The sequence below is a fragment of the Eucyclogobius newberryi genome, unplaced genomic scaffold, assembly GCF_026437365.1.
Source record: "Eucyclogobius newberryi isolate DKJ021-1_F unplaced genomic scaffold, fEucNew1.0.hap1 SCAF_8, whole genome shotgun sequence".
NCBI classification, from domain to species: domain Eukaryota; kingdom Metazoa; phylum Chordata; class Actinopteri; order Gobiiformes; family Gobiidae; genus Eucyclogobius; species Eucyclogobius newberryi.
Genome location: NW_027316500.1, coordinates 13,082,688 through 13,097,833, shown reverse-complemented (window position 1 = coordinate 13,097,833; position 15,146 = coordinate 13,082,688). Strand labels below are relative to the sequence as shown.

The 15,146-nt window shown below is 39.4% G+C and overlaps 1 protein-coding gene across 25 annotated transcripts in view; it reads left to right on the top strand.

The window, feature by feature from the left end:
- The window catches only part of LOC140351099 (neurexin-1a-like), a 313,779-nt gene extending 299,320 nt beyond the window's left edge, over positions 1-14,459 (top strand). For 24 of the 25 annotated variants that reach the window (XM_072436782.1, XM_072436781.1, XM_072436779.1 and 21 more), the window contains one exon: positions 12,813-14,459. In XM_072436782.1, the coding sequence (XP_072292883.1) occupies positions 12,813-13,117 (305 nt within the window). In that variant the 3' untranslated portion in view covers positions 13,118-14,459. The remainder of the gene's footprint in view (positions 1-12,812) is intronic. The other variant, XR_011925335.1, reaches the window with a different exon arrangement.
- Positions 14,460-15,146: the final 687 nt, after the last annotated feature.

Here is a 15,146-nt window from a genome sequence, read left to right as displayed (position 1 = left end):
TGTATTTGGGAGAGTTTAAATCCTAACACATTTGCTCTTGTAGTTGTTAAAGGTCCCATAACATGCAAAATTGACTTTTCAGAGCTTTTAACCTTCTTACATTGCTATTTGTGCTTCATATATGTACCCAGATTGTTTTTTTGATTGATTCCCGCAGTGTTTAGCTATATTACAGACTATCTCCTTTCCTCCAATCTCCAAACTGACGGGCGGTGGGGCAAGACCGCGTCATAAGGGCAAGCACGCGTCATCATCCCCCCTCTAAATATAGATCTATAGATATATCTGTTCTGCGCACGCTGTAGAATAAACACCAGATTCATTTAGTCTCAACGTAGTGTTGATCTGAAGTTCACACACTACGTCACGGGTGGGCGGGGGAGCCAGATCGCTCTTCGCAAGGGTGGGGGCGAATATCAAACCAAGCCGTCTGCATTTCCGGGTTGGTGAGGGGGTCCAAGGTCTGGGTGATATTTCTTAACTATTATGTTAAGGGTGTTGCACAACCCTTATTATTATCAATTATACACTTAGGATAGACTACGAAACGTGAAAAAAAGCATGTTATGGCACCTTTAAACAGTGGGTGTTCTTTTGTCTGTTAAAAGCAATGGTTTATTTACCCACAATTTCTCTTTCATTCTTTTATCCCCCCAGCCTTGCCTCATGTGGTGACTATATCTATATTATAGCACCTATAACCATGACAACTATCACCATTTTTCTGTTGTAAATCATTCTTTAAAACATACAGTTTCAGCTTATATAGGCCCCCCACTATCTGTACTTTCACATACATTCACATGGAAATACATTACTAAACAACAACAAAAGTCACTCAAGCAAGAAAAACTTTCCCCATGTACTTTCAAGTGTTGACCAATCAAGCCGAGTAAAAAATACAGGCGACGCTTTGGTGTGTGAAAATAGACTCAAATATGACTGGTGCTGATTACTAAGTAGCCCCGGTGCTTTCTGATGCTGATGTTAATGGAACAGGTTGTTGCGGCGCCGCGTGTGGTCAGTTGGACCTCATTTATCGAGCCTCGCGTGGGCGTGTGATGGAGGGCAGCTAGTGCACGCTGACCCGGATCAAGGTTACAAAGAGAAAGTGCCTTTGAAGTCTGTCATTTGTATGTGGCTGGCGTAGAGTTCTTCTGCCTGCTTTCACATGTCGGCTTAAATGAATGCTAAACATGGCTATGAGCTTGTCAGTGGTAAGTAGGGATGTCAAGATTATTCGCTTAATTGATAATCGTGACTATTCTGGTCACAATAAAATCATACAAACTATAAAAAATTATAATTGTCACCTTTTCAGAAACAAAAGTAAGTTATTTCAGTTCAATCTACACTCTAAAAAGTGACCAAGGATGTAAGATTATTTATGGCTTACATAATTATAAATGTATTACTTAATGTATGTAATGTAAGAATTAAAGTAATGCATTAATACATTTTTTCAAAAGGTTTGATTTCATAAATCTGGTCACAAACAAAATGTGATTTATTAGACAATGAGAGAAATTTAAAAGTATGTTACTATTGTTTGGTCTTGGTGTCAAAAATCATGAATAATTGTTAAATTGTGATTTTGCTTTCCAATAGCAATGTGTTTAAATGTATTAGATGAGGTTTAATTCTCAGACAAATGTGAAATGCCAGTAAAATTCACCACAATAAACTTCACTTATTTCATTTTTTTGAGTTTTTAATCAGCTTTTCTTTTTTTTCTTTTCTTTTTTTAAACTATAAACAATATACACAATATTCAAATGATGCATATCTTCAAAACAACATACACAAGAGTATCACAGCTCTAATTCCATAAGACGATCAGATGCAAAAGTGAGACCAATATCAAATTCTCTGTTCACTGAATACCTTTTCCATACTATAGCTGCTTGGAATACCTTTAACTCCTGATAAGATGAAGCTGAAGAAGATACATGAGCGCACATCTGTTTAACTTGAATCTGATCTTGCCATCTTGTGTTTTTTTTTCCTAGCCCACAGTGGTCCCATAATATCATCTAACATAGCCCAGGAAGCTGTGACAGGATGTTTGTCTTTTTATATGTTTACACGCTGACTTTTCTTCTCTCATTAATTATGTAACACGCAGTCATATGAAATGTGATTTGTATGGGATCTGCTTCTCAAATAAACCACCAGCGGCAGTAGCAGAAGCACAGCAGCGCTCCCATTGAGAAATACAGCTTCTTAACATTTAGCAAATAATCTCCCTATCCTCGGCTTTATTCCTGGCCCTTGACTGTGTTTTGCCCATGGGCAGGTTAAGGTTAATCATCTCCCTTTTTCCTCTCCTCTCCTCTCCTCGTCTCCTCTGTCCTACAGCAATAGCAGCTAGTAATGCTGACATTTGTTTTAATAGACTTAATTTATGGGAGGGAACGAGTAGAAAAAGTAAACCAATGAATCACGAGGCAAATGGATGCGGTGTTTAACCCGATGGCAATGCACCCAGGGGAATAAAAAATGAGAGCAAATTATTGTTTTAAAAAGTCGAAGTGAGAGTAATGAAATATTAAGAAGGCAGTGCTGGCTTAGGAGGTCACAGCCCACGTTTAATAGGTCATTCAATCACACGCAGCAGGAAGTCACCCAGCGCCTTTTGCTGCAGGGACCATGCACCAGCGCACAGCCAATATCGGGGACTAGAGGTGAAATATCCCGCTCAAGATTGGGGTTCATTGAATGTGATCAGAGTTCCCATCAATCAAACATTTCCGTCATACTTTTGACCTTGACATTTCCCCCCCCAAAAAACTATTTATAGGGCGAAGAGAAGGAGCTCTCCATTGTGCGCCTTCTCAAAGAGGATTATTCATCAAGGTTTTTCTACAACATCCGATTTTAAATAAAGTGCGCTCTTAGAGAAAACAGGATTTCACACTCACTGTCACTGGCTCTTTTCACTGATCCCTCCATATTTTTATTTTCAATTATTTTTATTTTCCCTGCACACATCACATGGCACACTGACAGTGATGATAACACAATGTGTCTGTGTGGAAACTAAGTAGGGCATGAAAGATTTTGCTCTGCTAAAAACAGAAAATGGCAGACAGCCATAGGTCACTTCATTATGAGAAAAATATACAATTGCAGCTTGCCAGTGACTAAGTGGTTTCAATCACAGAATATTCATTTATACTTGCAGAGATTTGAATTACTAAATGTTTTTATTCAGTTCAATTTGTATTCAGTTCATTACACACTTCCTATCATACAAACCATATAGGCCCAACAAAGTTTGTACAACAACACTGTACTTTATAATCTGTACTTTATAGTAGCATAGCAATTTAGAGACCAACTCATGCAAAGCCTTGCTGCAAAGTCTTTACAAAGCGAGCCGAGGCCGTGCACTTGGGAAGAACCCGCAGTGACACTGGGAGCACACACCAGCCACATTATTTTACAAAGCTTATTGCTACCTTTGCAGCTTTAAAGCAAACCTTAACCACAACGAATAAAACAAGTCTGATATCATTATAAAAGATCCATGGCCCTTTTTCTCAAGATGAACTTCTGACTTGTGGCCTTCATGCCCACTAAGCTTAGCCTTCTTTCTTTTATCTTTCCATTTTTAGCAGATCCCCACGGGCCAAAGCTTAAACAGTGCCTTACTTTCCAGTGAACTAAATCAAACACCTTTTAAAGAGATGGCAGCAGGAGTTGATTTCATGCTCGGTTCATCATCAGAGGGAGCAGGGAGTCACCACACACACACGTAGGCCGTCATGTCCCCTACAAAGGCCTGCATCATCTTTCATGGACACTGGGATAATTAGAGGAGGAGGTAGCTTTAATAAGTGATTGGGCTGATGCACGGACCTGTCTACACTCTGAGCCGCCGTTCAGTGATGCCTCTGACACTTGTGATTATAAAAGTGGAGATGAAAATCCAAGACACTGGCTCAGACTAATCTGGCTGAATAACATTAAAATGTCATTGAGTGAGCCTGGGTCACTAGGAAACAAAAGGGGTGGAAAAATGTGCTGTACTGTAATTTCGAAGTGTACAATCTGCGCACATTCACCCTTCCATGCAGGTGGTAGCCCTATATAACAGTTATTGCAACATAAGTATAGGTAGCAGGCAATATTCATACTCATAATGAAAATCTGAGATGTAATATAAAAGCATGACACTATAGGTTTACGAGATTTACAGATTTGTTTTGTGTTTCTTCTCAAAAAATTAAGCTAAATACTATGAAATATACCAGATTAATGCATTATGTTATAATTTGTATGGATTTTAAAATCTGAAATATCAGAAGTATCAGAGGCAAAACCAGGGACTGGAAGGAGTTTGGGGAGGAGGACTATTGGTCGGTCCCAATGAAATTCTGGCAAAGCGTCCGGCGCCTCAGGAGGGGGAAGCGGTGCTTCACCAACACGGGTGCGGGTGGAGACCTGCTGACCTCATCAGACGGTGGATGGAATACTTTGAGGACCTCCTTAATCCCATTGTAATTGTAAAACAAATGCAATTACAGTGAGTATGGCCAGACAATATGGCTTTAAAAATCAAATCTTGATCTAATTCCTGTGATGTGAATCATGTTGGTGATATCTTGTCAATATCAATTGGAGATTCTCTAACGCAGCCCTTTGCTCCGACACGTACTGTATTTCCCCTCCCTCTCCTCCCATTGGTTAGCCTCTGTCATGTCTGCGAGTGACACACTCAAATAACCAATCACAGTGAGGTGTAAACTTCCAGTTTTAATTACCTCTGAAGGACAACACAAAATGACTTAAGTGTAAATTAATTATTATCCATATCGTAGGAAAGCTGCCGTATTGCCCACGCCTAACTGTAAGTCACACAGCCTTAAAACAACGATGCTGTGCACCTTATTTTTCCGTCTCTCCTTTCACCTCTGGTCCAAAAATAAGCGCCTCTCTTCTCTTACGTGTCACTGTGCATCATTCATGCTCCCACAGCACAGGTTCTTGACCCGTTACCACCGGCAGCTAATGAGAGGTGCACCCCGCTCTGTCCGTTTAATATCTCCTAAGTACTCCGGGTTGCTCCATTACCTCCTAACAAGAACCACGCACCTGAAGTTACCCACAATGCCTCGCTCTCCCCTCCTGCTTCCATTCATCCCTGGCCCCGTCAACCTGCGCTTCTCCCGGTTACAAATTACAAAACAAATGAACCCTTTCGCTCGCAAATGAGGAAAAATAGTCTTTGAAGAGCACCATTTATTCAAATCCTGCCTGACAGGCGAAAATCTGTGATCCCATTTCTCTGTATATGGCACAGACGGAGCCAGGCACAAAAGAAGGGCAATCGCGCTGAGCATTTTACAGCCCCTAAATGACAAGTTTCAGTGCAGCAGAGCTAATATCTGAGGGGAGCTGAGAGACGCTGTCCATACTGAGGAGATGGTCCAGGTGGAATTAGAAGAAAAATGCCCTTCTGTGCACGCCCCATCACATTGTTCGCAATATTGCCGTCTTTAGTGGCTCTCTGGACAGCGGCAAGCAATTCCAGACTGCTCCATAACATTTATAGATCAAAGACACTCAACGCAACAGCAATATGCCCCGTTTGTTTTTCTCTGCTATAATAATTCCAAGGTAAATGATTTGTGACTAAATGGCTGAAACACTAACTGCTGCCCTTGTAGATGGAACAGCCAGGGACATTGAACTGCCCTGGATGCGATATTGTAATCTGAGTCCTCAATGAGATGGAGAGGACATAATTATTCGGGTATAGCTCTCACACATTCTTCAAAAGTGAAACCCCCCCTCGAGTTCGTACCTCCATCTCTTCACAAGTGTGCCACCCGCCACGCTGCCATGAAGCTAGGCGCCACTTTAAGGTCATTTTCCTGGTGTCTAATTTTACCCTTGGGTGCACTCGAGTAGAGCGTATGGAGCAGCCATAATTTTAAACACTTGTTTCAGGCGCTATTTCATCCCCAGTTTATGTCCCTTCATTCAGAGGTGGAGTGTTAATGAACAGACAGAAGGATGCATTTTGGCTGGCGTCTTATGAGAGAACTAACGCATTACCGGAGACAAAACGGTAAATAAACAGGTTTACGGTTCACAATAGTGTTGTTGGTACTGACATTTTAAACCCAATGTCGATACTTGAGTTGCAATACAGACTTTGATGCCACAATGATAATTTAAAAATGCTCTTTTTATAGACAAAATGATGTAATCTTCAACTTTCTTTATGTTGACTTGTTTTCTTATACTAGTTCTGATAATGAATGCTCAATATCTGTCTTGATTGTCTTGATTGGTATTGATAATTGCTCAAAGAGTATTAGTATCTGATTTTCAATACTCTTGAAACCTTAGCTCACAACGTGTTAGTCATAATATGCGGTTTGCGTCATACGGAGGGAAGTTGATCATAATTGAGATTGCTTGAAACAATTCTTTTTGCACTGCCAAAACTTAATCTATAGAGGAAGAATAGACTTGTTTTTTGATTTTTTGGTGTTGATTTGGCTCCAGGCTTTGAGGGGCAGAACAGAACAGAAACAACTCATTGTTATCAATTGGAAAAATTATTATAATCACAATTTGTATTAATTCGACAGCAATACAGTATATTACCAGCCAGACACCAACATTTGATAGTATCCTCTTTTGCTATAGGAGATTGTTGATTGGATTTCCGTTCTCCGTAAATCATACTGCAGTCGTGCCCTTGAGCAAGACACGTGACCGACCTGATCCAGAATGAATATCGGCTTGGCGTGATCGTAGGAAGCAGCTGGATGTCAATCTGCCCCACTCAGTTACTCTTTCATGATTTATGTTCTTGAATTCCAAATAGGAAGAAAATGCTTCAAACAGGCCTATACCAAATGATGCCCGTCACAGGAGCACTCACACCTCAAATTATTGTGAAACTTCACTTTAACTAAATTCAAATTTTGAACTTATTTTGGTTGTCAAAGTGAGTTTTGGAGTTGATTGAGGGTGTCCCACTGACATGCCTGGTTGTGTGACGGCAGCCTGGTGAGAGCTAATCAACAGATACAGGGAAAGGGAAAATAACAAAGGCCAGTGCTGGAGGTGTCAGCTCACACACGAGCCGTGCACCGAGCCACAGTTACCACATGACTCACACTGCTCCGTCTCAGCCTTCAGCCTCTGCTGTCACTTTACGGAAATAAATCATCTATTGTAACAACGCTAAACTAATATAATGACATACATTTATTAAAGCCGCTTATACGCTGAAGAATGGCTTTGAAGTGTTGGTCAGCACATAATGTAAGGATTCAATACCCATTTCAACTATTTGTTTAATGTCTCTCCCCGCTCATTTCACACTGACTTGGCCATTAAATCTACAGGCATGACTATTGGGGAAATTGTATTACTTAGGTGTATAATAAATGTTCAGAACAGCTGGTACGTAAGTAAAAACTATTTCTTGAATAAGGCTGCAAAAAAAGGGTTTGTAGTTTGCAGACAGCACAGACACATATTTGTTGTTTTATGGTCTTTTCATTTGCCAAGGAGTAACAACTATCAATATATAACTTCAATCTCTAGTTCCTAAAGTTTACTTATTTACTAGAGGATTTGTGGTGTTTAGTGGAACAAATTAAAACATTTCTTGACAAACTGTTGCAGCTTGGTGCATTATTTCCCACAATAACATTAGATTTAAGAAATGTTTGGTACAAGGTTGTTAGTATGTATGGTCATTTCGCCGCTTACGGTAACGGGCTAATCCTGTTTGGAGGCTCATGCTAACTCTCCCATTGAAAATGCATTGGTGCTAGTGGAATGGTACTGGCTAGAAGAGAATACAGGCATTTTCTTCACAAACACTGCATCTCTTCATTTTATTTCATTAAATCTTTGACTATACTTGCACTGTAAATAGTCTTAGCACATGACTCACTGTCCATGTTAGCTCTACACTCTCTTCTTGACCCCAAACGAAGCCAGGGTCGTGGCTATGAGTTACTCTTAGGGCCCGACGCTCAGGGGCTGCTTCTGCGGTGGACTAGAGCGATGTCAGACCAGTGGCTTCTGCCCACAAGGCGAGAGCATTCTTCACACCTGTCTCCCAGGATAAGTGGCTTGTCACGGGCAAAGCTAATCTGTTGCTACGCTCAGTCACACTCAATCCCCCGTGCAGCTCCCCACGCGTCCTTGGATGCTTGCTGGCACTGGAAACATACATGGGGATGATCAGGGCAAACACTACGTGCAAGCATGTCACTGGTGGTCTACATGTCAATTTTGGCCTGACTTGGCTGTTTGACCTCTGAGCAGAAAGAGATGACAGCAACGGAAATTGACCTTTCGAGACAATGCAAATTTATCAGGAGAAAAACAGGTTACTATGGTTGTAAACCTGGAGCGCATGTACATCTTTTCCCAGCACTGTACTTTATTCTTTACCGTTGTCCGTTGTACCGTTGCAAACAACAATTGAAATAGTAAAAATACTATCTTAAAAATTGCAAAAAATTCTACTTTTTTACTTTTGTGGTTAAAATTCTGCTCCCACAGTACATAATATCCTTGAGTAAAGCCTAATCATGGTATAATGAGAAAAGATTAACTAAAATATGCATCATAAAATATAGTGGTCTTTAATATTAAACAAAGACAGTGTTAAGAGGATTCGTTTGAAATTGAAGGACAGATCCTCACTGTCCACTGTTCTTTTTGTGCTTGTTCGGCGTTTCGGAGTGAGCACAAAAGTAGCATGTGGGACAAGATGTGCTGTATCATCCTATTAATGCTGGTGTCCTTCACGCAGAACACAGGACACTCACAACTGGAACCAGCGCTCTAACAAAGCCAAACTGTCCAAAACGCGACCTAACACAAGACAAGAAGGTTGCGATAAACGCTCGCTTTACAACGAGACTAAAAACAAGCTTGGCAATAGTTGATTTATGTGTTACTTGAATGTGTTTTTACCTAATTTTATGCAATGTTTCATCGTTTAGCAGTACTTTAGCTCCACAAAATTACAGAAATGTGCGTAATATATAGATACAAAAAAACAAAAAAAGCATTTTTGATTGCTATTAGCTTCAAACAAAATCAATTTCATATAGCCTTTTTAGCAATCTTGGCATTTTCTCCATCAAATTGCCTAAGAGCACAACGACACAAATCAAACATAAATGACAAGTGACACGCTCAAACTTGACGAGAATGTAGTCAAATTAAAATATACAGCATTGGTCTAGGCTTCAGGTCTCTCAAGCCTCACTCATAGTCAATATATAATGAGTGTTCATTAAAGTGTCAGTCTGGAAGTGAGCGCTAACAAATTGGTTCAAAGTACAAGGGTCCCAAAAGTGCATTTACAGAGCTGGAGAAGGAGGCGTTTACGTCCAACATCAGGAAGCAGCTCAAGTCAGACTGTTCAAAGTTATCGGTTAAATTATTCATCTTTTCCATTGCTCATCGTGTTCGGTTCTGGTTGACGCCAGTAACTATATATGTAACTATATATAGGTCTTAGGTGCACAAAGACACAAAGACAGACAATAACTCAAATTGTGCAGTAAAGAGTGGCTTCTTGGGCGACAGATTTCACACTTGTCATTTGGCCACAATCCTGTCATTCAGGAAGTGTGTATCACTCATATTTGCGTACTAATTTGAACGTGTTAAAATATTTTCAAAACTCTCCCAAGGCCACAATTTCGCTGCTAATACATCAAATATATAAAAGGAACACGAAATGTATCTATATCAATATGAGCGTTTGTGGGGCACAGAATGGCAGCTTAACTCATGTGTGACTGTATCTGAAGAGTGAATGAATAAAGATACAATACAATTCATGAATCCAAACATGAAATCCTGGAATAGGCTGAAACATGGCCGCCGGCGCCGCCATGTTTGTTTTGTTTTTTTGTTGTTTTCCGCACAAACCAGAATGCTGCTCTGTGATTGGTTCCCATCTCACCTGCGGGCCCCAAATGCCATTTGATTGCAGTCCTCACAGTCTTTAACGGGCCAAACGAATTAGCGGAGAGCCTAACAAGATGGATTCATCTTGCTGGCAAGGTTATCGCTTTTCCACTTCAGAGAGTTTAATTTTAAAGCTGGGGTACTTGATTTTCAAACTGAACGGAGAAAGTACTTATAAATATTCACTTACTATGGCTGTAGTAGAAAAAGCTTCAGTTGTAGTCATCTGGACTTAGTTTGAAAAATAGACGTTTCGACTCTCATCCAAGAGTCATTGTCAATGACTTACTATGGCTCTCACAAACTCTTTGCAATGGCACACATAGTATTCACCTGCATGGATTTTTTTGGCCAGTCTTTATTATTAATATTTTTAATAATTCAATCAAAACTGCATGCAACTGCCAGATTTCTGTCTCAAAGTAATGTTTTTATAATACAATTTCTAGTAAGAGAAATGTTAGAAGTTATGACTGCTACAAAACCATGTGCAAAGGAGACGTCAGGATATCAGGAGGCCTTTCAGAACGCTCGCCATTCACTGGAGCTATTTAAAACACAGGAAGAGGGGGAAGCCTTTGGCAAAATGCGCTGACTCAACTGGAGACTATTTTGGAGTGCTTTTTACAGTACACAGGCCTGATGCAGCCCAGTGCTGAGTGTACAGTGGATATGTCCATCCCACAGTGGTCAGTGGAGACACTTTACGGTACTCACTCTGCTCAGTTTAGGGAAGTTACAACAGCAAAATGAAACTTAATATAATAACAATAGAGGTTAATACCAAACAAGCAAATGCAACAACTAACATCACTACTACTAATTCTAAAATGTAATAAAAGTGTAGTAATCACCAAAAATTGTGTCACTAAATTTCATACTTGATTTTGAAACTATAACTTTTTATGTATTAGATTAATTGATGTGAGACATTTCTAAAGCTATGCCCATTTTTTTCTTTTAACACAAAAAACATGTTTTTAAAATATTTATAGTTCTAATATCTGGTTACTGATATTATGACAACCCTACTATATAAGCATATATAGCAGCCTTAGCTGTGGTTATAGAGCGCTACATTTCAAAGAGATAGTATTTATTTTTAGGAATCTTTGTATTTTACATAACCATCTTATGTCTTCATCTTTATACAAATAATTTGAACACATTTTTCAGTTAGTTTTATTTCATGAAACATTTAGTATCATTGCCCTGCAGTCATTCACACTATTTAAGATTCAGGAAGTGATTCACAATAATCTATGTGGATCAAAAGCTTCATTGCATTATTAAGTGTGATAAACTGCTGCTGGCTCTGATCTTTCACACTCACTGCATGGACAGACCAGACCCATCAAACACATGGAGCTCCAGCCTCCTCACAACATCTCCAACTGTGCTGTTTTTATAAACATACGCAGAAATATTGATCCACACAAGGGGCTGGGAGCAACTTCACTTCTATTTATCCGTTTGTAATAATATCATTATTATCATATTACAAAGACAGTACAAAACTCTGATCAGGCTATTTGAGGCCGATCACCGATACCAATCACGGCCGATACCGATCACATCAACTTTGTGTCAAAAATATGTTTTTTCTAATATTAATACATATTTTTTATATTAAATCTCCATTATTTATTAGAATAAAAGGCTTTTGATAAGCTTTCTAGGCAATTTTAGCCACTTATGTGCTTCTGCTCATCAATTATCTGCGTGGGTTGAGTGAATACTTGTGCGTCATGCAGCGGTGTGCATCCGGTGCAGCGTGCAGCCAATAAGAGCAGGCTTTCATCCTCTGAGCAGTTTGGACAGTTTGAGGAAGGAAAACATGCAGAAGAGAGCAGCGAGGCCGACTACAGTGTTTGTGAGGAGCCACAAATGCGACTTTGTTAAAACCATTAAGTGCTTTGCATTTTCACTTTCCATGCGCAGTCATTTGTTAAACTGTATCAAAATAAGACAGGACAATTTTCACAGGCTCTTATTAGATTTAAGGCACATATAAAATTATCACTGTTTAGTGACGTCCGTGCGTTCTGTGGATTTGGCTCAGTCTGAGCGCATCACATTATACGGCTTATGGATGACACATTTGGCTCTGAACCCCTACTAATAACTGTTAGTCTAATAACTTACAGATCATCTACCTCAAGGCAAATGTGATGACCATGTAAAGTGTGATCGGTGCGTCTGATCGGCCCATTTTGCAGATCACAATCACGTGAATTTTGCCGTGATCGATACAATGCAATATTACAATTGCTAATTCAAAGATATTCTAAAATGAGATATTTCACAATTTAAATCCAATCCAACTTTATTGTATAGCACATTTTACCAACACAAAGTCTTCAAAGTGCTGCACTTTTGTTTTTAATGGCAACAACACATCTCAGTTAAGACACTGTTCTGAAAAGATGAAAAGAAACGTGTAGCTGTTATAGTATCACTTTCAAGTAAAAGGTAGATTTTGAAATATTTTATAAGGGCATCTCTGCTCATTAATACTGAATGCCCACAAGCTAATTAACAAAGTTAAGGCAGTGTAAAATTGCATCATTTTTGTTTATCCTCTTTTGTGATTAAAGTTGCACTATCTAACTTCCCTGGTGCTTGCTTGTTTCCATGAATATATTATTGCTTTGTCTAGAATGTTCCACTGTGAAATTGAATTGAATTATTGCTTTTTATGAATTGAATTATTGCTTTGTATTGTTTTTATTGCTCAAAAATAACTTGAAAATACATATTTTCTTACTGTAACTTGTCTACGTATATAGATATGTTTAATGTTCATGTTTTCTCAATCTTGCTTTTCATGTCTCTGTCTGCAGCCAATCCCACCGGCGCCAGTCCTAAACGTTTTCCCGGGTCGGCGGAGGTCTTCAGGGAGTCCAGCAGCACGACGGGCATGGTGGTGGGCATCGTAGCAGCAGCCGCGCTCTGCATTCTCATCCTACTATACGCCATGTACAAGTACCGCAACAGGGACGAAGGCTCTTACCACGTGGACGAAAGCCGGAACTACATCAGCAACTCGGCGCAGTCCAACGGCACTGTCGTCAAGGAAAAGCCCGTCAACACCGCAAAAACGTCGGGCAAGAACAAGAAAAATAAAGATAAGGAGTACTACGTGTGATGCGGGCAACTTTCTATACTGGATTGACTTGACTGAAAGGACAAATCATGTGTACAGTATAAACAAAGATGATGAAACACTATTTAGTCATTTATTTCCTACGCTCTGGAAAGTAAATGAAGGGGAATGACTTGAAGAGATTGTCTGAAAACTCTGGTTAGAACTGAACAGAAGACCAAACAACATTCTCCCATATGTTGCTTAGTTTGGCGTCACGAACAGCATCATCTATCTCCTTTGCTCTTGGTGCAAACAAGGGAGCACAGATGCACTTTACAAAAAAGGGAGATTCAGTGACTCAATGTTTTCATTTACATTGCCTGTGTTTGTGTTGTTGAGACATTTTTTTTGTTTTTTTTTCTAGCGGAAAGAAATATTACACACATAACTACGCCAAACGGTGGACAAAAAAAAAGATCGGACAGCGAAGATCTATGGCTGTCCGTGGGATCAGCAGCTAAAATACAGCCAGGAAAGACTTATAACTGGCTGAGCTGCCGAGGTGGTGCAAAGATAAGAACGGGATTGCGGTTTCGTTTTCAAAAGACCACGTTTTAGAGGAACAAAATGTCCATTGTGCCAGTAAAGTAATCTGGATGCCTTTCGTGTGAACTCCAAATGGTGAGTTCATTCAATAAGTCCGGAGAGGAGGGGTATGCGAGCCAGCCATGCACGCAAAATTATCTTAAACCAGTACATATGTTTATATACAGTACAACCACCAATCTATATGTGCTTTCTCTGGACTGTGACAAAGTGGTGTTTTATAGCCTGTTGTATAGATGATGCAAAACTATAACTGCTCCTCGAACCATTTCTTTTGGAATAAAATGGAGAAAATGTGGATAAAAAGAGAACATAAGTGTTATTAAATGTTGCTAGAAATAGAAGATTTTATGAAGACATCTGCATAAAGAGTTTCGTTATTCAGTTGGATTTTTTTTTTTTTCCCTCCTATTTTTACATGTGTTACTTATATCATTTTTATACAAACCTGAGATGAAACAGTAGCCAACCCAGTTCCCGCCAAAACAAACTGCAAAATGCTGATAAAAACATGGAGAGGTGTGGCAAAGTTGTGTGGCTGTCTATCAAAAGGATTCTGGTAGAAAACACTGCCTTCCTCCGTGTCCCCCTGGTGCAACATGAATGAGAGAAGTGAATGTGCTGTGTGATTATGTGTGAGCCGGGGCCAATGCTAGACCCAGGCCAGCTTCAAATATGAGTCCATTTCAACTGTTCTGTGTATGTTCTGTCATTCTGTCACTTCTGCTTTCCACGGACATGTGCTTGGAATGAGTATGAGGAAAAAGACCATGAACTATAAATGACAATTATCAAGGCTCTTTGTTTTCTCATTTTTTCTTAACTTGTTTTTCATTGTAAATCTTCTTGTACCGAACATAAAAATATACGAAAATAGTTTTTGGGGAAATAAATGAATAAATACATAACAAATTAAATGCAAGTGACCTTTGTAACAAGTTCAGGCAAACAACTTTGAGACCAGCATTTATCAGGATTTGTACAAGTGTGTAATAGTTTGCTGTTTATTCCTCTGTATATGCAGAATGTGCATGGGTCATAAAACAAAACGGTTCAAGTTATGAACTTAAAAGTTAAACATCATTGTATCATCCATAAATAAATAATAATAATAATAATAATAATACACGCAGAATAATTAGCCAACACTTCTCAGAAGGTAAAGAAAGTGTACCATTCACACGCACTGCTGCAAAATGCAGATATACGTTAAATGGTGATAAAACAGAAGAGGCACTCAAGATGTCACTTTTCATGATTATTCAGAGATAATCTGTTCCACCATCAGATAAGGTTCATGAGGCTAAATTAATGAGAGCTCGAGCCTTTACGTTACTTGGATTGAAGTCAGACCTGATCAGACTCAGTGTAAAGCCTAATGATATTCAGAAGATCAGATTATACAGTAGGTTTTGTGCTTGACAAAGAGCGTCACTTAACATTGAATGCATCAGAACAAAGGTAAGACGCATGGAGCAGAACC